Below are 23,327 nucleotides of genomic sequence, written 5' to 3'. Positions count from 1 at the left end.
CTCGGGATATTCCAGGGAAGGACACACCAAAAAAACAGGTGGACACATGCCCCAGCACCAGCCACACAACACACATCGCAGGTCCCTGGCTGCCATTGGGAGAAAGCTTGTTTGCAAAAGAGGTTGCTTGTAAGCACAATATTTCGGAGAATAAGGAAGCTGTGCAGACGGGCTGTTCAGACACTGGACCTCTGGTCCTGCCTCAGGCCTGGGGACAGGACAGACCCAGGTGGTTGACGTGCAGGGTACAGCCACCTCGTCCAGGAAGGAAGAATGCACATGCCTTCACGCTCTTAAAAAGCTGACACGTGATCACTAAACAATTGTCTCACAAGGACATTTCAAATGATTCCCTGAGCTGTACTCTTTGGGGAAAAATTACCTTAAATATTAATTGATGGGATGACATGAAGTATGAAGTCTTTTCAGCACACAAGGATGCAAACAGGTGTGGACAAGGAAGTCAGCGGCTGAGGCTGGCTTCTGTGGAAAGGATAAATCCGAGCTATGCAAATAACTGTGTGTTTAGGAAATATCTGGCTGATCAAATCGTGGCATCCATAGAAAAGACCAAGTGAGTGGTGGCATTTACGTGCAGGGATGGCTGAAGGTCTTGACCCAGAACAGAACAATGCTGTAAAAATGTATAACCAGAGCCACAAAAGTTCCCAGGATCTTCTCCTGCCCTTAACCAGCTGGCTTGGTGGTTGGAAATGTTGGATCCCAATATATTCATCTATCTATAGTCCCAGTGGAGCATCTTGTGAAGTGCTCAGAGGACAAAGAGCAGGGGCAAGCTCTGTGGTGGTGCACTCAAAAATCCAAGCGAGTAAACAAACTTTTTTTGGGAGGATAATAAATATTTAAAAATAAGGACTGCTGATAGGTATTTTGAGCTACAGCCCTGTTGGCATGTTCAACTCTGGGTTTTTTTGGAACAAATTCTCTCAAATTTTCTCTTCCCAGAAAGGTGGTGGGTGCCCCGTACCTGGAAACACTCAAGGCCAGGTTGGATGACACTCTGAGCAACCTGATCTGGTTGGAGATGTCCCTGCTCCTTGCCAGGGGGTTGGACTAGATGGCCTTTGAAGGTCCCTTCCCCACCCAAACTATTCTGTGATTCTAAGATAAAATTATCCGAGGGCTTGCCTCTGCAGGCAGTTAATATCTAAAAATACAACCTGGCTTTATTTCAGAATATAATTGGAGCTATTCCATACGATTATTGACCTTCATATACAGACTTAATCTGAACCTAGGTTCAGTGGCTGTGACCTACCATACGCAGCCCTAACAGTTGTGCTCACTTTGATTCATGTGCAGGTAAGGCTGTCACAAGATGGTGGCTTTATGGCTGAGGTGCCATTACATTTTGGACCAGGCAGAGGCTTGTACTGATATCTGATGCTTACAGCAGATATTTGCCTGCTCCACAACAGGGTCCCCAAGCCAACGCTTACACCCCAGGCTGCCCCACCACGTGGGGCTGCTGAAGGATCGCTGTAAGGAGCCTGGGGTCCAAAACACTGTCCTCATCCTCCATGGGGAACCAGCGAGTGTGTGACCCGTGACGCTGCCCTCTTCCAGGATGCGGAAATGAGTCCTCCTCATGTCATCTCACCCCTCTCCTCACCCAAGATGGTCCAGTGGGGTGTTTCCCAACTTGCAAACAAGGAAAATACACGCTGAGTTTGACTGCTATAAGTGGACTGAGTTGTAGTCATGTCAATAAAGCACCTACCTTCCTACCCAGCGAGGCAACAAGGATCCTGGTCATTGACTGAAAACGCAAATATATTTTTGCGGAGCTAACAAGAAGTGAAACTGATCTGGCAATAAAGATTGTTTTGCAAGGTCAAGTTATGATTATGACACAATTTTTATAGCACCGCTATTGTGTGCTTGAAGGACTGTGAATGACCTGGTCAGTAAAATCTGGATGCTGGTAAGTGAAAAAAAAAATGAATGTGCAACTAACTCTTAAGTGTGTTTTCTTTAGAGCTTTCTTTGGTTGGCAGTCAAAAAAGCTTGCCAGACAGTGTTGAAGGCAAACAAAGAGAAATGGACCATGGTAAGAGCTTCAGAATTTCTTTTAAATGAGGATCTTGGAGGACGTGTAGTGGCTGGCAAAGTCCTCATGATCTTGAAGCAAGAGCAGACCCAGTCTGCACACTAGAGCTAGCTGCCAGGCAGCAAATACTGGCAGAGAAAACACAGATGGAAAATGTGAAGTGGAGCTGATCCAGAAAGAAAGAGGGAAAGAGGAGGGAAGGAAACTGAAGACACAATGCTGACAGTCATGGCAGGGAGGAGTAGAGGAGCTCAAGGAATTCGTCCTCTTGCCCCAACAAAAAGCCACCTGTCTGCCCAAACGCTGGCAAGGAACCACCTTCCTCCCCATCTTGCTGCAGGGCAGGAGCAGAGGCTGTCTGGCCACATGTTGGCCAAGAGCATCACTGTGCCTTGAGAAGAAAAGCCAGCACCATCAGCTCCTCCGGGGAGAGAAGACGACAGAACCAAAGCACGTTAAATCTGCCACCCCACCCTATTGAGGCAGTGACACCCTGGGCACAGCAGCAGCCAGAGGCTAGGTTCTTCAAAGTACTCCCTGGTGTGCAAAAGCAGATCAAAGCTACTTTCAGAAGCCACTTTCACAGCAAGACAAAGCCCCTGGCAACTGAAACACACACTTTTTTGCCCCACACACCTGCCATTGGCCTGGTCTGTTTGATGCACACACAGAGAAAAATCTCGGTGTGTGCTGCAGCACTGCTTTTGCAACTGCAGCCTGCAACAGTAGCCCAGGGAACAGCGGTTGTTTTGAATGAAGAGAAATTATCTGGGGCAAACATTGAGCCTATGAGAAATTTCTCTTGAGAAAAGGAGGGGTAAGGCTGCATGGGAATCACCAGCTTCCCAGGCATCCCCAGATATGCTTAATTCTGGGCAACTCCACTTATTCAGGGTTATGTCTGAAAATTAGCAGTATTGGGGAAGAGAGTCCATCAGGAGAGTGAGATTTAGTGTTGTGGGAGCTGAAAACAACTCCTGTGACCCAAAGGACTTGTATTGTAGCAGGTGCCTCAGGTTCTCCTCTGAGCCCCAAGTACGTGCCTCCAGCGTTTCTTCAGATTTACGGAGCCAAAGGGCCAGGCTGCATGTTGCTGGTAGAGCTGTGGGATTTCACTGCAACTCCCAAGCTGGGATGCAGACAGAACAACGCAGACAATTTGCACAGTGTTTGGAGATTAGCTGCAAATATGTCCCAAAAAGGAGAGGTGCAAATGGGTGCCCTAAGAAAACGAGCGTGCCTAGGAAGAGACGGCTGTTCCTCACCTTTCCGTCATTTGCAGAAATGTAAATATTCCTGCTTCATCCACCGAAGCAGCGGATGCAGCAGGAATTGCATTGCTGTGTAAACACTACGGCGTTTTGTCATAGCTTCTCTTGCGCGCGCACTCCTTCCCCTGCCTTCAGAGCAACCACAGGGGCGGCTCACGGCCACTCATTTCATGCTTACTGACTCAGACAAACATTACGGGGAATGACACTGATAGGGAGAAAAGAAATGCAGCAGCCCTCCTCTGCGTCGAAGGTGAAACATTTTTTTTTGCAAGAAGGAAAGCAAATTCACAGATACTCCCATTCATGCAAGCAGGAGGAAGCAATTGATATCAGAAGTGCAGGCTATTTTTAGCTAGTTCTGGCAACTTTGCATGATATGTCCTGAACATTTTCTGTTTTTCCAAGGAAGTTAAGCTCAGAAAGCTTTCAGCTTCAGACTGCTCTTAGGCAGCGCTGGAGAGGATCACCTTCTTGAGATCTTTGCCAACTCCATCAGCCAAGGACCGTAGGCAGAGAACACCTTACCCCTGAAACCCAGAATCCCCATAATCTCAAGTTTTTTCCCAATAAGCCGTTCTCCCAGCTGAGATATCCACAGTCCAATGATGCTTGCAAGCACACGGGCCAGCGTTTTCCTGAATTTTAGCCAAAGCGCGCAGCGCCGCGTTGACGCCAGCTTCGCGCCAGTGGTGTGGGATGAACCAAGCCACTCCAATTACCACAGGAGCAGCAGGCACCTGGGCGGGCACGACGTGAGAGGGGACAGGGCCCGCTGGCACCCGGTTCCGCTCTGAAACACCGGGACCGCTGCACCTCTGCCCGCGCTGCCTCCAGCCGGGGCGGGGGTGCAGGGAGGGCGGCCAGCGGGCCCCCAGCTGAAGCTGCTCCCCAGGAGCTGCCGACCGAGGGGAGTCTGCAAGGCTGAGGAGGGGGCCCGGGCGCCCGCTGGGGGAGGCCCAGCCAGGCCGGGGCCGGGGTGTGGGGCGTGGGGCCTCCGCCTGGGGCCGGGGCCCGGACCTGTGGCCGGGCCTGCCCGCTCCGTTCCGCGGGGGCGGCGCCGGGCCTGGCGCGGAGAGCCGCCGGGGGCAGAGGGGCGGCCCCACGGCGGGAGGCCGCGCCGCCGGCCCTTGGACCCGGGCGCCGCGCCTTGCTCAGCCGCGCCGCTCCGAGCCGAGCTATGGCAGCGCCGGGGCAGAACCTGGCCGTGGTGGTGCACCGAGCCGGGGACCTGCGCCTGGTACGGGCCGGGGGGAGCGGGCTGCCCCGGGACCGCCGCGGCTTGGCTCGGCAGGGCCCGGGCAGGGCTGGCCGGGAGCACGGCGGCGCTCGGCGGCGCTGCGGGCCCGGGGCGGCCGGGCCGGATGGCGGCGGGGGCGGCCCCGCAGCCGGGCCCGGGCGGGGTGTGGGGGAGCCGAGCCGGGCCGGTCTGAGCCGCCCTGCAGCGGCGGCAGGCAGGTCCCACGGGGCCGGGGGGCTGAGCCCCTGGCACCGCGGGGTGGGGAGGGGGCCGCGTCCTTTCCCCCCGAACCCCCGACTGGTGCCGGGTCGGTGAGCTGAACTGGCCCCAGGCTGAGAGTGGGGAAGGGCAGCGAGCTTCCCCCGTCATCGGGGGAAAAAAGCCCAAAGTGTGGGGCTGCCCCATGGCTAAGGGCCGCCTGAGCCCCTCGTTTGGTCGCACGGGGGGACGGGGGGCAGGAGGGGACGGGGAGCGGGTGCTGTTCAGTAGACAGATCCGTGAAAAAAGCGTTCACAGAAAGCAGAGATGGAGGGTGAGGCGATGCTTGGTCAGGCTGCTGAGAGCCGAAGTGAGCAGCAGGAAGGAGGGTTCAAAGGGAGCAGCCCCATGGGTCACGCCTGTGCGGGTACCCTCGAGCAGAGCGGGGCCTTGATCTGTTTTCCGTCGGTGCTTCAAACGGGTTCTGCTTCTCTGGCTGCGGACGCTTGGATGTCCCAGGGTGCTGAATCGTTGCGGTGCTGCTGGAGATTTGTGTTTGCCAGTTTGGGGAGAGAATATTTACATGGGCAAACATTGACAGGCCGTTTTCTGTACAAACAGTTCTGGCAGGAGGGTTTAGGAACACACAGACTTTGAATACCTGCAGCAGCTCCTTTTGGGCGATGATTATCAGGGAAACAGTTGATTTTTTACCATTCCTGCACAGCTCAAGTGGCACGTGCCAAAGCCTAAGCGGTGTTGGTCTGCGTAATTCCTGTGTGGCTCCCAGCTGCCTTTGATACAGCTGCAGTTGCACTAGAGGCATGTGCAGCCTGACTTCTAGAATAAAATACCATTGCCACAGTGGGTGAGGATTGAAGTGGTCCCTCTGGTTCAAGAACGAGTTTCCAAAACCATGTGATTTAGAAAGATGTCTGAGACTTATGAGGGTGGATGCTGGCTCCATCCCATCTATGTTGCTAGTCTCTAAACTGGCTTACACCCAGGTGCACGAGTTTTCCTTGGCATGTTCATACTGATGTAGATATTGGAGGTGGTCATCAGTGCTCTCCTGGGTGTGATCCTCCCAGGCTCCTCTAAAATTTCTTTGCCACGATGTAACTGGCACTCATTACATTGCCCCACTGATCACATAAGGAGTCTAGTCAGTGAACTCTGAACTTGTTATCTGTGTTATTGATACCTTATTATAAAGCTAGGTGAGATCATCTTTCCCGTAATTCCCACACCTTCTTGATTCTTATGGACGTGCTGCCTGTGGGGAGAGTCACCGTGACTTCAATAGCTGACCTGCGTTATGTGAAAATGTGTTGGCTTCATTTTTGTTGACTCTCCTGTTGGATTTAGAGGGTTGACACAGGCTCACATTTTCTGCCACTTGAGGATGTATTGGTTTTTATGTATGTACCATGTCCTCTCTTTATATGTCTCCTTTCACAGAAAACATTTGCTGCATTTCCTTCCCATCCTCAGTTAACCAGTTGCTGTGTCTGGGCTTCTCAGTGATCGATGGCCAGTGAGCAGAACACACGTCCTGAAATTAGCTAAATGTCAAAACAGTGCTCCTTAAAGGCAGGAGGGGATACCCCACTTTCTCAGCAGTAGGGCAGCAGGAAATCTCACGTTCCTTGTTGTGTAGCAGCTTTTAACTGGTGCCACTAACATGTGGAGGACTGCTATAAAGCAATTGTTCATCTTTGAAATCCAGGGATCAATTTTCTTGCTAACTAGATACTGGAGATGCTTTTGCAAGGAGAAATAACTGACCATGGGCTCAGTAATGTATGTGTACCAAATCTTTGAAGAGGAACTGTGTGTGTAGGAGGTCTGCTCAAAGATCTTGTGCCCAGTTTTGGGTTGTAGGTAAAGGGGTCTAAGATGCATGAACGCTTGAGCACCAGATGGATTCTGGAGAGTTCCTTGTTGGCACTAACTACTATGGTGGGATCTTTCTTGCAGAGATCGTCCTAGAGGGGGGTGCTGGTTGGGTATCCTACTGTCCCGATATTGTATAATCCAACAAAATTATTCCTTTATCTTTTGAGGCAGCTGAGGCAGTTCAGTGAAGGCAAAGGCCTGCAGACTTGGGGCCAAGTGACTACTTTTATAATTCTGGTTGTATTGTTCATCCCATAAAGAGGTGTCATGCCAGTTCCAAGAAAATGTGACTTCACATGTGGTTTACAGTAATGTTTACAATTGATTTATACATGAAGTTATTATTAAGTGGTAAAAATATTTCCTGTTGTTTATAATAAGCAATATAAACACTGCAGTATTAGCACTTTATAGAAATAGGTGGTTCAGAATCTTCCTGGTTATAGAAGGTGAATTTTTTTTTGTCAGCCACTGGAATGAAGGATTCAGCTGAAACCTGAGGCTTTTCTGGGGCAGGAAAGTTTAGTATGTGGCTCTTGTCTGGGCAGGGAAGGGGAAATTACTGCAAAATAATTGGGAGAGTGGATTTACAAGCTGGCTGTGTGCTCACTCGTAACAGATGCCCGCATTACTCCACTATGCAAGCAAAATGAGGTGAGCTTAGGGAGGAAATGTGGACTGTGCGTTTATATCCCTCCGCGTTGCACAGCAGTGTCTTATTGAGCAGACAGAATCAAAAACCTGATCTGCTTACAGATTAAGCTGAGCTACCCTTGACTGACTTTCCATGAGATATTCCCATGGCTACGCACAAGCAATTGAATGCTGTTTTTTGGTTTTCTTTTTGTCCGTAGGAGAACCGTCCGATCCCAGAACCAGGTCCCAATGGTAAGTCTAGAGATGACTAGAGATGACTTCTCCTGTCTGCGTTCTTTACTAATGTCTTTCTTTTCTTGTTCTCACTTGTCACTCCTTGATATTATAAAGAGATAAAGTATTTCTGAGAAAGTGTAAAATAATCCAAAAAAGAATGTGTAACTGAAACAGATAATGCTGTGTTTCCACTTCAAAAGAAGAGCTGGAGCAGTGTCAGATACACCCCTTTATCTGGCTTTTTCTGCTTCCTGTTTCATCAGTTCATATATTTCACGTTAAACAGCTCTTGGGACATGTAAGATGATCTTATTGCAGGACTAAATATTAATAGGCTAGGCATATGGGCTGGTAGGAATTTGATTAACTAACTCTCCAGGGCTGAAATCGTAGCTTAGGGAGAAGGAAAGATTAAATGGTCTTGCTCTTTTATTCTTGCTCCAGTGATAGTCACACCCCCTCTTAGACTGTATTGACTTTTGTTGGCAGGAGTCTTACCATATTTTAAGCTTTCCTGATTTGTGAATCCTTGTATAGTTCTGTGTTTCAGCAGGTGTCTCATGAATATGCCAACCATCCTAATGTGTGCATGTGCGGTTCTGGTACATTTATTTAATGCCAGTAAATTCAGGTGTTCCAATGCTGGCTTGGCCTTTATTGTGGGGCACAGGGACAGCACACGTGTCACTCTCCCAGTGCCTGAGAAGGTAAGTTTTTCTACAAGGAACCTTTCTTCCTTTTCTGGCAGAGGTTCTCCTGCGGATGCATTCTGTTGGGATCTGCGGGTCTGACGTCCACTACTGGCAGCATGGTCGAATCGGGGATTTTGTCGTGAAGGCCCCCATGGTGTTAGGGCACGAATCTTCCGGGACTGTCGTCAAAGTGGGATCAGGAGTGACTCATCTGAAACCAGGTATTGGAATCAAAACTGTTTTCCTGCTAATCAGTTCCTGAGAATGTGTTGATAACAGGCAGTACTTTTTTGTTAGGTATATTTATCTGATGTTCTGAGCTGTGAATTGCACAGTGTGACCTTCTTCAAAGAGTGTCACTGTGCTGCTATTAATCACCCAGCTTGGCCACTGCAGTTCATGGTATTTTTTAGGTAGGCTTTATCCTGAGATATCTTGAATTTGTCTGACTTTATTTTAATTCAGAGCAAAGTGTATGGAGGTACAAGGCGTCTTTTGAAGAAGCTAGACAAAGCTTCAGAAACCATGTACATCACTCTTGCCAACAACCTGCTGTTCATGTTTCTTCACTGTGTGTGTTCTTGAGGGAGCAAATGGCCTCCTGCAATGGAGAGAGGTCACTGCAGCAACTGCACCAGGCCCCATGGTGTGACCTGTACGGTTTGCTATGCTCATGAATGCCTTAGCAAATGGGCTGAGCAGTGAATTTTGCAAAGTTTGCTGGTGATAGCGACTTAGGCAGGGTGAGAGGACTTGGGAGAGCTAGCAAGAGCTACAGAGAGACAAGGGTGCCTGGACGATGAGATGTAGATGAAATTCAATGCAGATAAACATAAAGTGGTTTCCACGGCAGAATAAACAAAACAAGCTTCATATCTAAAATGATGGGTTGACCATTACTGCTGTGGAGTGAGGCCTTTGGCTCTGACACAGTTCATGGGAATGTTGACTCAGTAATGCTGAAATATGTGTATCAGTGTTGGGAAAGGGACAGAGAGTCAGAGGACATCATTGCACATCTGGAGCTCTGCTTGCAGTTCTGTTCTCCTCCTTTCCAAGGAGATATAAAAGAAGTGAAGAAGTTTCAGAGGAGGACAAGGAGATGACAAGACATGTAGCAGTGTCTCTATGACTGAGCTAGGAACTTGAGCTAGAAGCTGGAGAGACAGCTCAAGGACATGTGACACAGGTTTGAAGACTCATGGAGTGCAGGGAGAGGGCACATAGAGGTTGCCTGGTTCTCTGGTTCCTCCAATACAAGAGCGAGGGACAGTGCGAGCCAGGTGCAGCATTCACCTAAGATGTAGCTTATCCGCAGGCCTCCTTGGCAGAGGATGATGTGGATGCTAAAGGTTTACATTGTGGAAGGTGGACGAGAAATTTTCGAGGGTTACTAAATACAAAGAAACCACATGCAGCTTATGAGGCCCCACAGCTGAACATAGTGAGAGGCTGGGAGAACATTCAGCATGTGCTTCTCCTGCTCCTCTCACCCGCAGACATCCCCTGTGGGCTGTATCGCAGGTGGTGTTGTGGGCTAGACAGCTCTTTATTTCCATCCGTGCTCGTGCTTGTCACTGTCTGACTGAAAGCCTGTTGGTGGAGATCTTCGTGAGAGATTTGGCTTTGATTGGTTTCCTCTGCCCAGTAAAAAGGGCTATCTTGTGTCCCTTGTGCACTTGCAAGTTGTACTGTGATCACACAGTTGTTTTCTTTAGTTCATCCTGCCTCGTGATGGCAAGTAAATAATTACTTTTTGTCCTGCAGCATGTGTCCTTCCAGCAGTCTGGGCTACTCCATCATAGCATCAAGATGTCTCTGTTCCCTGACAAGTCCTGCCCCGCTCCTGGCTGTGCTTGTGCACTGTGAGCTCCCTTCCCAAGGAACAGCACTTTTCATCTGGCAGCGCAGTGGCCAGCAGAGCTCACCTGCTTTGCCCTGATTATTTCCTCTTCCAGTTACTACAGATTCTGAAAAAAAAAATCTGTTCACCTTGCAATTGCCTGAGGTGAGGCTTGCCTTTTCATCTGCTGAGGCTGAGTGCAAGGCAGCTGGAGGGAAGTTTGGATGTGACTGAGGTTCCATCTGCTCTGCGTCTGTGCCTCTGAAACACTGGCTCTGAGGATCTTGGTGATGAGGCTGCCAGGAAGGAAGCGTTAGGAGCTTGCCTGGTGTGTGCAGTGTGATCCTTCTCAGTTAGCAGATGTCCCTCATGCCTCTCTTGTGCCAGGGTTTCATGCTGTCCTCTGTGGTTGTTTGGTGCTACTCATACCTGCATGCCCACCTTCTTCCTGAGTAACAGTCTGCTTTCACCCTGGCAGGTGATCGCGTGGCCATCGAGCCCGGCGTCCCAAGAGAAGTGGATGAATTCTGCAAAAGTGGCCGCTATAACCTGTCTCCAACCATCTTCTTCTGCGCCACGCCTCCTGATGATGGGAACTTGTGCCGCTACTACAAACACAGTGCCAGCTACTGCTACAAGTGAGTCGGTGCTCCCTCTGCAGAGAAATATATACTCCCTGGGGGGGATTAGCTGAAGCAATTGCCTCTTGGCCCTTTTGAGTATTGCAGTGAGCACTCTTTACTTGAACACAACAGGTTTTATTGCTTTCTGATCCGTAAATAACATGCATAGGGCTTGGATGGCAGCCACTTTGCAAAGGGTTTGTCAGGCAGGTGTATTTTATCCCCTCTGGTGCCAAATGTTTCTTGTACACTTCCTGAGATGTCACTGCTGCTTTACCCTTTAATTATTTTCCTTTTCCCGTTTTCTCCCTGCTCTTGGTTTCTTTTCTGCTGTCTCTTTTATATCCTTGCCTTCTTAGGATGGTGCCTGAAGGTCTTTGTCTGATTCTTTGAGCTGAGCTAGCTTTACTGCTGCTTTTCAGGAAGCACCACATCGACTGCTGACACCTTGCTCTGTCATTGAAACAAAGTCATCCTGCTTAGGGCAGAACAGGAACACAAAGCAGTATGCCTGCTAAGCTGCTTTTTTATATGGCCCCACTAAGCTGCCAGCATTACACATCTGTTTTCGTATCCAGTTCAGCAAACTTGAGTATTTCTTCTCACTCAGAAACTTCTTAATTGTGGCAGGACTGACACATTTGCTTAAAAGCAAGTCTGTGCTTCAGTATTCTGGCAAATAGGCTAGAAACCCAAATAAACCCCTGCAATGTTATACCCACATAAATGCATTTACACAAGAAGTTAAAAATAGTCTAAGGTAGCGGCTCCCTGAGAGCGGTCTACCTGTGGAGCTTGTCCTTTCTCAGTCTATGTGGAGCTGGTACTTCCTGGTAAGCAGGAATGTCCTCAGGATTTATCTTTGGTGTCTGCAGAGGAAGCGTTCGGGATCAGATCAGTCTGGAGGAGACACTTGAATGCTCTTCTCATGAGACTCCTCAGGAAGGAAGCTCCGTTTAAAGCGAATCCCAAGCAGCTGCTGTCAGGACGAGATGCTGGTCTGGATGGGACTGACTGCTCACTGTGCAGACCCGCTGTCGCTGATTTCCCCTGTGTTGTTAAAATAACATTTTCTGACAACATCACAAGTTTTTGCTTGGGAGGAAGCAACTGGTTTGTAGCTGTCTTCTTGCAGGGAGAGATTCTGCTTTTTTCTCTAATTTGAGTAAATATTACTTCAGCTAAATTTGTTTTTTCTTAAGCTGTGAAATGCAAAGCCTGGATCTGGTGTTTCCGGCTTGAAACCAGCAATGCCGTGGCTGTCTCATGCAGAGCAGTTTCCCTGCCATGAAGTCACTCTGCCAGCACAGATTTGCTAAGAGAAGATGATGGCTGAGCTCAGTGGGTTCTTGCATATTTGGGCAGGCAAACAGACTCTGTGTTGGGTACTCCAAGTAATTTGATGGAGATGGGATCATGCTGCAAAGCTGCCCTCCCTGTTGGCAAGGCAGCACCCAGACCCAATAGGAGCAAATATAACGCCAAACTCTCAGGCGACCGAACTTTTAGCGTCAGCCCTTCAGTGCCTCCTGGAGATAAGGGACATACAGACATCTTGCAGCTGCCTTTCCACAACTGTCGTTTCTATTGCATTTTCTCAGTGTTGGCCTGGCGGAGATCTGACCTCATGCTTCCCAGGGCTATCAGAAAGACTTGTCTCGCATACTTGGCTCCCAGCACCCGCTGTGCGAGAGCCCATGCTGGTGGCTTTCAGGAGGGCTGCATTGTGGGGCTGGATTTATTTCTCTCAGCAGTTCAGAAGGGTTTTGCCCTCCTCTGCTTTTTCTGTCACTTAAGCTAGCTGCACTACGGTGCTGTTCCTGTCCAAAAGGTGTTCAATACCCACTGTGCTCGTTGTCCCTGACTTCTGGGAGGGTGCGTGCTAGGACCAGTCCACTGGTTGAAGCACTTGGTGCGTCAGGGGAGGACATTCAGGGTGTGATGGGGAGACCTGCATCTGGCTGCCTTTGCTTTATGTGGTGTCACCACTGGCAGCAAGCTGTTTTCTGAAAGCATGGAATTGAATGACTCAGCCCAGATGAGGGGTCTGGGAGCTGATGGGTCCCAGCCATAGGGCAGCCTTCGAGGTGGTATATATGCAACTGTGGGGTTTATCCCAAAGGGAATGAGCGGCAAAGAGTTTTAGGGTTGACTCACCAAGTACTGGAGAGATGGTGTGGGGAAGTTTGTGGATCCCTGTGTTTGTTGCTTAGGCAAACCTCACTGGTAAACGGTTTAGGTGTAGTTGATGCTTCTTCAGAGGAGGGAAGGAGGCAACAAAACCTCTTGAAATGCCTTGCAGCCCTGCATTTCTCAGACCAAGGGTGAAAGTGTGTTTGCTACTGTGATTTAGACCCATGTTTGCTTTTCGGGTGTCATGGCTTTCCTCAGCAGCCTCATAAACCTGTTTGGTGACTGTTGCTTGTGCCTGGTTTTTGCAGGCTTCCAGATAATGTCACCTTTGAAGAAGGAGCCCTTATCGAGCCACTTTCGGTGGGAATCCACGCCTGCAAAAGGGCAGGAGTCACTCTGGGAAGCAAAGTCTTTGTGTCCGGCTCTGGTATGGTGAACATATTCAGTCCTTGCGTTCTCTGCCATGGAGGGGGCTGGACAGGGTGCAAGCTGTGCTTCTAGGCTCTGCTGTAAGCGTGGGCCGTGCCAGAGTTACAGGGATGCCAAGGGGGGCCTTGAGGCTGTCCTTGCCCGTGCTGCGCTACAGTGCTGCATTTTGAGCAGCCCAAAGTACCGTGTGTGGGCGTGCTGAGCCTACCAGCTTGAGGGAGTAGAGGAGCGGCTGGTGTTTTCCTTGGGGAGTCTCTTGTGTAGCAATAGCTGCTCTCTCAGCAGCTGATCTCACTGCGCTGGGATCACAATGATCCTGTCATCCCAGAGCTGCCCATCTGGAAACAGAGTTGAAGCCTACTTTAGCCTAGGAACATGCTGAGCTCTGGGCACATTCAGAGCCTGGCAGTCATATATGTTCTCTTTCTCCCCTTTGTACCCAGGACCAATTGGCCTTGTTAACGTACTTGTTGCTAAGATGATGGGTGCAGCAGCTGTGGTAATTACAGGTAAGTCCTTTTAACCCTTAAAAGTGTGCCTGTTTCCCGCAACACTTTGACTAGTTCTACGTTATTCTTTCACGGTAACTGCTGGGGGAGCACGATGGAAATTCTGTTCACGAATGGAGTAGTAGCTTGCCTGTCTGCAGGGAATCCTATTAAACACCTCGTTCTCAGGACAAGACTTTGATCTCTGCACTAATTGGGATCTGCAGGAAAGTGCAGGTTGCAGCTGGTGCTTCTCCGCTGGGTTAGCGGACTAGGGTAATAACTTCTGCTTTCCAGCACAGACTTTCTTTTTTTTCCATTTTGAGCTCTTCTGACCTCAGCTTTGTATATTCCCTTTGGCTCCCAGACCAAGCCTTGAGGATCAGGTTTCATCTTCCCTGTAGTGCTTATAGACCTTGATTATATCTGCTTCTAGTCTTTGCCTAGGCATGCAGACCAGGCAACACAGCATATTTTATACTCTGTTTGGAGCTATTCTTGGAGGTTTGCTCTGAGTAGGTTTTTTTTTCTTCCTCTTGTAGTGCTAGGTGATGACCTGGACACATGTTTTCACAGTCCTTTCTGTGTTTGGCCACATTGTCCCTCTCTAGTTCTCTTTTGCTGCCATTATTTCTGCAGTCCTGCTGGGGGGTTCCGTTTCCTCTGATTATCTGCAGCAACTGAAATGACCTTTTCAGGGTCCCTGCATTTCAGAAATGATCCTTCCTTGCATAACTGTGTCCTGGAGGTTTCTAGTCCACTGCTGCTTGCAGCCATGTTTTTGAGTAGCTGCGCCTGAAAAACTGCTGAGGATGGACATCACGCCTTTCTGGGTACCTGCTCCAGGATTGCACCACCTCCTAATGAAGAAGCTTTTTCTGGGGTCCACTCACAAACTGGCACTTGTGGGTGTTTCCTGCTACATTGTCTGCAACAGCTGAAATGAGTCTGTGTCGTCTTTGCGGCTGCCGTGCTGATTGTTCCAGACTGCTGTTCGATCCCCCCTTCTCTTTGCCCTGCTAACGCAGCCCAGCTTCTTGCGTCTCCTCAAAGGTCAGGCTCTTCTCTGTATAGCTTGCCCAGAAGAACTGAGAGCTGGAGTAACCTCAGGAGGTTGCCTGGTTGAAATTTCCACCTGGGGTTTTGACAGGGCATGTAAGTGGTGTTTCCACTGCTCTTTCGTCCCTCTGAGCAGTGGTGGATGGGAGGAGCGGTTGGTTACAGGTACAGCTAGACAACCAGCACACATTGCTGCAGCATTTTGTGGCCGAAGACCCACCATGCACCTTTCAGAAGGCTGTTACTCCACCTCCCACGCTTTGGGCTATATGTATTTTTGACCTCTCTGTTACTGTGTTTCTGTCTTTGGGTTGAGAGAGAAAATTAAGGTCCCACCCTCTTGCTTTTCCGGAAACATTCTTCAGTACTAGCTCATGTCAAAACCTAAGGTAGATTATTGCCTTCTCCTCCCTAAATCTTCTTGCTGCCAAGTCCAGGGCACTTTTTACTCTGCTGACCCCACCCTGCAGGTGTGTGCTTGGTGGACGTGATCAGTCCAGGCCTTAGATTTTGCAGAGTGGTGTCATTTGAGGATGCTGGTTGCTATAGCAGGAAAAGCAACTCTGCCTCATGAATCATGTCTGAGGAACCTTGTTGCCAAGCTCAGCTGGTGCAGGGGCTGGTGGGTGACCCGATCCTTGGGTGGGGAAGGGCTTGGTGATCTGGCAGGGGCTGGTGAGGCTGAGGCAGCTGGTTCAGCCTGCCACCTCATCCCAGGTCCTGCCTGAGTGTATTCTTCCGTGTGACCCTGGGAGCTGCCTGAAGGATACTCCTGGGGACCTTTGGCAAGCAGGTCTGTATAGCATGTGCCATAGGGCTTCAGATGGCCATAGGAAGTTCTTGGTGCCTGGTTTGTAGGATCAGCAAGCTCAGCTACATGGAATTTAACCCCTTCTTATCTTTACACCTTGGCCTAGGTAACGATCCTGACTGGTAGACATCTTCCACCTGAGAGGTGTTTGGCTGAGATGCTCAGAGACACTCATGGAGATGCTGTCCCTACTCAAATATTTGTACCTGACATGAACTGGGGAATGGGTTTAGTTTGGCTTGTTACCACTGGGGGTTTTGCTGCTCTCCTCAAGGAACTATTTTTTGTGTTGGCTTTAGGTACCAACAGCGCCTGTGAGGTGACTATCAGCCCAAAAAGGCCCTCTTGTACTTTGCTACCGGATGTTTTGAATTCATTGCCTGGAGTTTTTATGATGTGTTTGTCTGTGAAGAGCTTTGTCTGCACAGCACTTAAGGCTTTAAATGTTTGTGTTTGTTTTGACAAGCTGCACACACATACAGAAATACCTAGAAGAGCTTTTGCCTGACCTGGGGAGAACTCGCCTCCTACAGCTTCTGTAGTGAGTATCTTTGGCACATCTGGAGTGAACAAATTTTGGAAAGTCTCTGCCACAGGGTTGAGTCCCTTCTCTGGGACTCCCACAGAGGAGCAGGCACTGTAGTTAGAGTTGAGTGCACACTGTTGTGTGAGCCAAAACTTGCCTTTCCTCCCAAATAGCTTGCCTGCTAAAACGTATTGGTGCTTCTGGTAACCTTTGCTCTTCTCCCTGAACTGCTTTATTCCTGGCAGACCAGTGTTCTCCCTTTTGTGGAGGGCTGTTTGATGTGTTTAAAGAACTGCAGTTGCGTGCAGAAGATCGGTTTGTTTCATGCATCCTCATCTACTTTCCCTAAGGTCTGTGGCTTTCTCCCTTCTGCTGCTGAGTGAATGTGATCGGGATTTATGGGCAACCTTCTGTCCTTCTGCCTTGCTGTGGACATTGCTGTTGCTCTGAAAAACTGCTTTTCTGCTTAGAGGCATATAAAACAGCAGCCTTATTCCCCAGCAAGTGAAGTGACAGTTTGGGTGTTCATGTGGGAGTGTTGGGCTGCCTTGCCTTACTCTGTCTGTCACTAAAGGGACACTTAGTAATTCCTACTTAAGAGAAACTATTCCACCTCTGCTATCTAAATGTGAAGTCCTGGGTGTTGGTGCCTTCAGAAACCCTGGAAGTCAAGGTCAGGGAAGATGAATAACTGGACAGAGTTCAACTCCTTTGTGAAAGAAGATCAACACAGGAGGTGTGAGAACTTCAAGAATACTTACTTGCCTGTTAAGTTAGCTCATAAACATTCATGAGAAGCTTAAATATAATTTGATAACTTCCGTGGGAGTAGAAATACAAGAACAGGTTACTCTTAGTCTGGCAGCCAAAACTTTAATTACCTCCAACAGCCGGGAAGTGAAAACAAATTTCTGACTAGAGGCAAGATGCAACTCCTTAGTTGTATTAGTTGACCAGTTTCCCAAGAGCTGTGTGGGGTTCAGCCTCAGTAAGGTTTAAAATCTGAACAACTTGGTCCTGCTCAAGACTCACAAGTGTCTGAAGCTCTAAACAATATGACAGCCTTCTCATTTGATAACTTACAGATCTGTCGACTTTAGTACATGCTTAGTGGTGGTTCACTTAGGCCACATGTACCAAGATGTTGTCGCAGCCCTGACATGTCTGACAGTATTGCTGCTGCATCCTGTATCCCTCCGCAAAGTGAGGACTTCCTTCCCGAGCAGGTCAGCAAACCAGAGGGCAGCTATAGGAGAGGTGTGGGGTTTTGCTGCCCAAGGGAGACTTTAGTGGCCACTTTGAAATGCATTGGCTGACAGGACAGCCTGTTTCTCCTGTTGCTCCAGGATGCTGCCTCTGGATGTATTTCTACCAAAGAGACAGATCAAATAGATCAGTGAGTGGGCAGACACAACAAACAGGTGAGTCCAGCTGGATCTGCTGCGCACTCATGTTTTGAGCAGGGCACTTTGTGGCGAGTTTGGGCCATTGCTGGGAGGGCTGTTGAGCCCCCGTGGTCTCCTTGCTGTACATTGAGATTTGGAAGACACTAGCCATGCCAGGCAGAAGTACTTCTTAGCTCTTCAGGTGCCTCAAAAATAGTGGCTCTTGCCGTTTGGGAGGTCTCTTGAGCACAGCTCTGCTATCAGAGGGTCAAGCATGACCGTACCTGTGGCCCAAGGCCCAACAGTCGGAGCTTGGGAGGGACAGATTTGCCTCATGCCTCCTGCAGCCACAGAAAGGAGAGCCCATGTCGAGGCTTCCAGAGTGATGCTGCCCTTACTTTTCAGCCTTGGTTTTTCCTCCTTCGTTTGCATTTTATTACTCTTTGTTCTCGCTTCTTGGAACTCCCTTCCCAGATCTCCTGGGTGCTCATCTAGGTGGGTGTGCCTGCACCTGGCATCCCAAGCCCTCCTGCTGCTGGTGGGGGCATGCCCATCGCCTGCCCTGGCAGTAACTAACATCACATTCGCTGCATGGTGGGCAGGGCAGATCCTCTGGCCTGGCTTCCTCCCAGCACTGGGGCTGAGTCAGAGCGGCTTAGGTCAGAGCAGTGGCCTCATCGTCCTCTTTTCCCTTAATATTTCCCTTGTACCCCCATCTTTGACTTCTCTGAAGACAGCATCCTGTTGAGAGCAGTGTTTTCTTCTTTGTCAGGAGTAAGCTATGTGTGCTGGAGATGAGTGTGTCCCTGGCAAAGGCATGATTTTCTGAGTCTTCAAGCCTAGGTCCTCTGGCAGGAGACATTGCCCACCCCTCAATCTTGAGTCTAGGAAATCTTGGCTGTTAAATCCTTGTTCGATCCGGACGTATTTTCCAGTGTCAGGCCTCTGTAGACACTGCTTCAGTGCAAGGCAGAGAGGCTGTTTCTGCCTGGGGAGTGCCACTCTGCTGTCCACCTCCTCATCTCCAGAGATGTCCTGGTCACCAGTGGTGCCTGGAGGGGGGTGGGTGACTTCCTTCCAGGGGACTGGAGACACAAACAGGGCCCCACCAAGGCAGCTCGTTCCGTGGTACAAACCATTGTATGGATATTCAAAAGATATTTATAGCACTGTCCAGAGGTACTGGAATACAGCCTCACAGACGTTTTATCACCACCAGCTTTGTTGCTCTGTGTTGATAGGGTATCCAAGGTCCACCATATTATCAGCTCCACTCCCTTTTTCTTACAGGCTTGCCTGCTAATTCATCTGTGGTGGAACCTGCCTTCAGAGATGCTCGGCAGCTTCCAGTGCTGTTACAAGGAGGGTGAAAGGGTGGGAGAGGTCTGTAACAGCAGGGACGCACTTAGTGTTGCCAACTAATGCATTCTGCAGTGTGCTTGGCTGAAAGCATCTGCTGGTGGTCCATTGAGGAAACCCTCAGAGAGCTCATGATTGGCTCTTACCTGGTACCGTTAGAAGTGAAATGGCCGTGTTTATGATCCTCTGAGCCAAAAGTCTCCTTTCAGAAAGGCTTCTTGGTGCTGTGCTGTCCATAGCCAGGTGATTTCTGAGCCACTGGGGTGCAAGGTCAGAGCAACCTTGCCTGTGCCTGGTGCACTTTGAGAGATATCCTTGAGGGTGTAGCAATAGCAAATCATCCTGAGAGCCAGGGAAGGAAAATGCAAAAGCGAGTGGTGGTTTTTTCCCTCATTGTAGGCTCCTCCCTAGAATAAGTCCCTGAATGTGTGTATAATGTGTTTTTTTTCACAGTCCTTTTTCACTAGCAGAAGCCTTTGGCATCTCCTGAGTCTTCAAGTTGTCCCTATTGCTTGCCCTTCTCTGCCTGCCTAAAAAAGTGAGCACGTCTCCTCGCTGCCTCCTGGCTGCAGGCTACATGAATTTGAGAGAGGGAGCGTAGACCCTGTCCTCTCCGGGTTGTGTGCTACCTTGTGCATGCATGTTGAGACCCCAGATGAGTGTGCTTCCATCAGGTGGCCTACTTACATCCGGAGTGGGAAGCCTTTTGGTCTGAGTGGTCTACATAAATTCTTGAGAAGGTACTAGCGGGCTGGAGCTTTCCATCTTCTCCCACTATGTAACAAATACTCTTCTCTCCTGAGATAGTTGACAGCTGGTCACCAAAGAAGGTGGCTCTGTTGAGACATCACATGGGGGTAGGAAGCAGATTGCAGGCTCAAGTTCTTGCTCTCCTTCTGCTTCGTATAATGCTCCAATTCTTGATTTGTTTTGTCTTTCCCCAGATTTATCTGCCTCTCGCCTGCAAAAAGCCAAGGAGGTGGGGGCAGATTTCACCATTCAGGTAAAGGATGAGACCCCACAGGAGGTGGCCTCCAAAGTGGAAAGTCTGCTTGGCTGCATGCCCGAGATAACCGTGGAGTGTACGGGAGTGGAGGCCTGCATCCAGGCTGGCATTTATGTGAGTACCACTTGTCCCCAGGGTAAAGCAGTGATGGCATTGGCTTTCCTCTTCTGGGGATGACAGTTATTTCGCTCCCATAGTGTTTAATTTGGATGGGCTTGGTGTGAGGGAGAGAAGGTGCTCGTTAGACCACAAACTAAGAGGGACAATTAAAGAGCTGACATCTTTGCAGACAGCGTGGAGATAATTGTCTGGTTTGATGCTCAGGTGCTTTAGCAGTTACCAAAGAGACTACGGGCTCCTGACAGCATCCTGCCTCTCCCCTGGCTTCTCTGCTATGCCCTGGACAGTCCATTACAGCTACAAAGTGCGGCTTTATTTTTTTTTACAGACTTCTGTGTAGGCTCTGGTGACTGTTTTTTGCAAAATGTAACATATTTGTGGGTGTGTTCTCCAGGCCACTCGTTCTGGTGGGACCTTGATGCTGGTGGGGCTGGGGCCTGAGATGGTCACTGTGCCCATCTTGAATGCTGCCGTGCGGGAGGTGGATATCCGGGGGATCTTCCGCTACTGCAACACGTGAGTCTTGTGCAGGGTGGGCTGATGTTTCTCCAAGTCTATCTTAAGAAATTCTTGCTTTCCACAAGGAGAGAGACTGTGGAAAAGGCTGTTTTTCCGTACAGCTGGTTAAACCTCATGTCATTGAAATACCAGCACTGCAGTGCAGACAGTGTGACTGACGCGTCTTGCACTTTTTGCCTTGGTTCCTGGAAAAGCCCTATGCAGCAAACCTGACCACAACAAAGCAGCCCAGTTGGATTATCCCACTGTCCTATTTCCTGCAGCATTTGGTGCAAAGAAGGGAAAAGACCCAACAAATCCTTACTCTGCTGTAAGCAAGCAGGCCAAAATGAAAAAAAAAAAAAAACAAAAACCAAAACCAAAAACCTTAACATTTGTGCCTTCGGCTCGTGCCCTGTAGGAAGGGAAGGCCAGGTGCTGGGGGTGTTTTGGAGGAGACTGGCTTGTCCACAAGTGTGCTGACTCATGGCACGGCAGGGGAGAACACACAGCTTTTAGCTGCTTCAGCCCTTTGTGCTGGGAGATGTCTAAGCAGCAGCTTGGCCTGGCGCTGACCCCCGCCCCCACCACTGCTTTGTGAAAAGCTGTCTGCCTCCTGGCATCCACCTTCCTAACTGTTATGGTGTCAGTTTTCAGGTAGTTTTGGTTTTCTTTCGATGTGTAGTTGTTTCCTGTGATTTTCGCTTACTCAGCCTCTGGAGGGTGAAGCACCGCCAGCTGTCTGTGCACAGCAGGGCCTGCCTTCTCAGTGCTCAAAAGCCCAAAGCAGTTGGCAGTTGGCTTGTCCCATCTCCCGTGCCTGATGTGTGATGTTCCACCTCCGGAAGATTGTTTGTGGGCAAAACTCCTCTTGGTTGTCTGGGCTGAGGAAATTACTGTCATTAAACCGGTCTCCTCTGTGCTCTTCCCTTGGGGCTGCAAACTGGTGACTGTTGTCATCTACTGCTCTCCATGTCCCTTGCAGGTGGCCTGTGGCAATTTCTCTGCTCGCATCCAAGCAGATCAACGTCAAGCCCTTGGTTACGCACCGCTTCCCCCTGGAAAAGGCTCTTGAGGCATTCGAGATCACCAAGAGGGGCGAGGGGGTAAAAGTCATGTTGAAGTGTGACCCCACTGACCACAACCCCTGAGATGCCACGGTGCCCGGCCCGCTCCCCCTTTACACCGTCTCCCTGAGATGCGAAGCATGAGGCCATGGGTGGCTGATGTTTGGCTGTTGCACGGTTACACAGTCACCTTCTGCAGGCACTGCTTTGTAATAGAGCAAAAAAATCAAATGATAATGAGGGTGAATGGCACTGAGGGATGCACCATTAGAGTGTTAACAGGTCACTACAAATGAATCAAATGCTGCTGTTTCGTTAGAGACAACGGTTCGCACAGTTGGCTCTTCTCCAGCAGACCCCACACGCAGAAGAGCCTGAGTCTCTGCACATATCAGGCAGAGCTGCCCGACCAGCCGCGGAGTTTGTCTGTGGGGATGCACAGCGGGAGGGTGTCACCAGCCACGTGGGTGAAGTGAGGACACAGATGCCAGCGCTCCACCTTTCTGCCTCAGCACTGCCTTGGGGCTGTGCTTGCTGCGGCTCTTGCCCCAGATGAAGGAAAGCGGTACGTGAATACTCCACTTCCCAGCCATACCTTCCCCTGGGGACGCTCAGGGACCGTAACAGCCTGTGGAACAAAGCCTGGCCAGCCCGTCTCCATGGAAGACATCTGCACATTCAGGTCATTCTCTCCATGCTCTTTGCAAATAGCAAACTGGAGGCCCAAAGCCCAGAGCCTGGGGCTTTGTTGGAGAAGGTAGTTTGGAGGCCAGCTGGGACCGTATCTGCTGTGTAATCCCACCCCAGTAGCTCCCTGTGGGGCAGAGAGGACAGATGCCAAGCAGGCTGGAGTGTGTTTGCAGGTAAACTGCCCTGTCTCCAGCTGGAACTGTAGAGAGCCCTGGCCTTACGTGGCTCCAAGAGGGGCTGCAGTTGTGGGACATAGCTCACTTTTAGCATGGAGGGGAGCGCAGGTGAGAAGTAAGGGGACAGCATCCCTCAAAAGGTTTTACCAGTGCGAATGAATTTTAACTTTTTTGGGAGTGTCAGGCCTTCCTGCTGAGTTTATGAGCCATGAACGAGGTACTAGCGAGGTAGCAGGTTGCAGATAACAAAATCTAATCTTTAATTACAGTCATGTTAATTTTAATACTGGGAGATCAGTCCCTTTCTTGGGCCGGTACTGACCTTTCCTCAATAAATGCTACCTACCTGATGTCTCTGTGTCCGTTACAGTGTTGGGTGGGTGCTCTGAAGGGGGTCTCTGGGACTGTGCAGACCCCTGGGCGGTTGCACTGCTCGCTCACTGGGTTGCCCGCGAGCTCAGTGCTGGCAGGACCATGAAACCTGAAGTGACCCCACTGCTTGCAGGTCAAAGCTTGTGTTGTTGCAGTGGTGGTGAAGTTAATCGTGGCAGAGGTAGAAGCCCTTGCTGTGTTTTACAGGTTGAAGACATAACCCAGCGGAACTTCCCGTAGCCAGAGGGAGAAGCAGTCAAGAGTACTGCTCAGAGTAAACGGGGTTGTTAATGTGACAGTCTGAGCAGGTAACACCTACCCGGGAGCCTGGCCCCATAGTCAGGTGTGGCACTAACAGAGTCAGTCCAGGAATTGCTGGAGGGTGTGTGGTGGCCAGGGACACAGCCTATGGGGCTGTGCCTGGGCTCAAATCTGTATTCCCCCGCTCCACCCGGTGTACATCACCAGTGCAGGGGAAACTCACTCCTGTTTAACCCA

The 23,327-nt window shown here is 49.9% G+C and overlaps 1 protein-coding gene across 1 annotated transcript; it reads left to right on the top strand.

The window, feature by feature from the left end:
* The first annotated feature begins 4,455 nt into the window (after positions 1–4,455).
* Positions 4,456–22,807, top strand: SORD (sorbitol dehydrogenase). The gene is made up of 9 exons (XM_086757196.1): positions 4,456–4,582; positions 7,534–7,567; positions 8,301–8,465; positions 10,566–10,725; positions 13,152–13,270; positions 13,716–13,781; positions 19,845–20,020; positions 20,421–20,542; positions 21,510–22,807. Exons 1-9 carry the CDS (start codon positions 4,523–4,525, stop codon positions 21,673–21,675), a joined length of 1,068 nt encoding a protein of 355 aa, XP_086613322.1. The 5' UTR covers positions 4,456–4,522; the 3' UTR covers positions 21,676–22,807.
* The last annotated feature ends 520 nt before the right edge of the window (positions 22,808–23,327 follow it).

The sequence above is a fragment of the Chlamydotis macqueenii genome, chromosome 12, assembly GCF_036417535.1.
Source record: "Chlamydotis macqueenii isolate bChlMac1 chromosome 12, bChlMac1.mat, whole genome shotgun sequence".
In the NCBI taxonomy this organism is placed as follows: Eukaryota; Metazoa; Chordata; class Aves; order Otidiformes; family Otididae; genus Chlamydotis; species Chlamydotis macqueenii.
The sequence above is the reverse complement of the archived record's forward strand: the minus strand, read 5'-3'. Positions and strand labels throughout refer to the sequence as shown.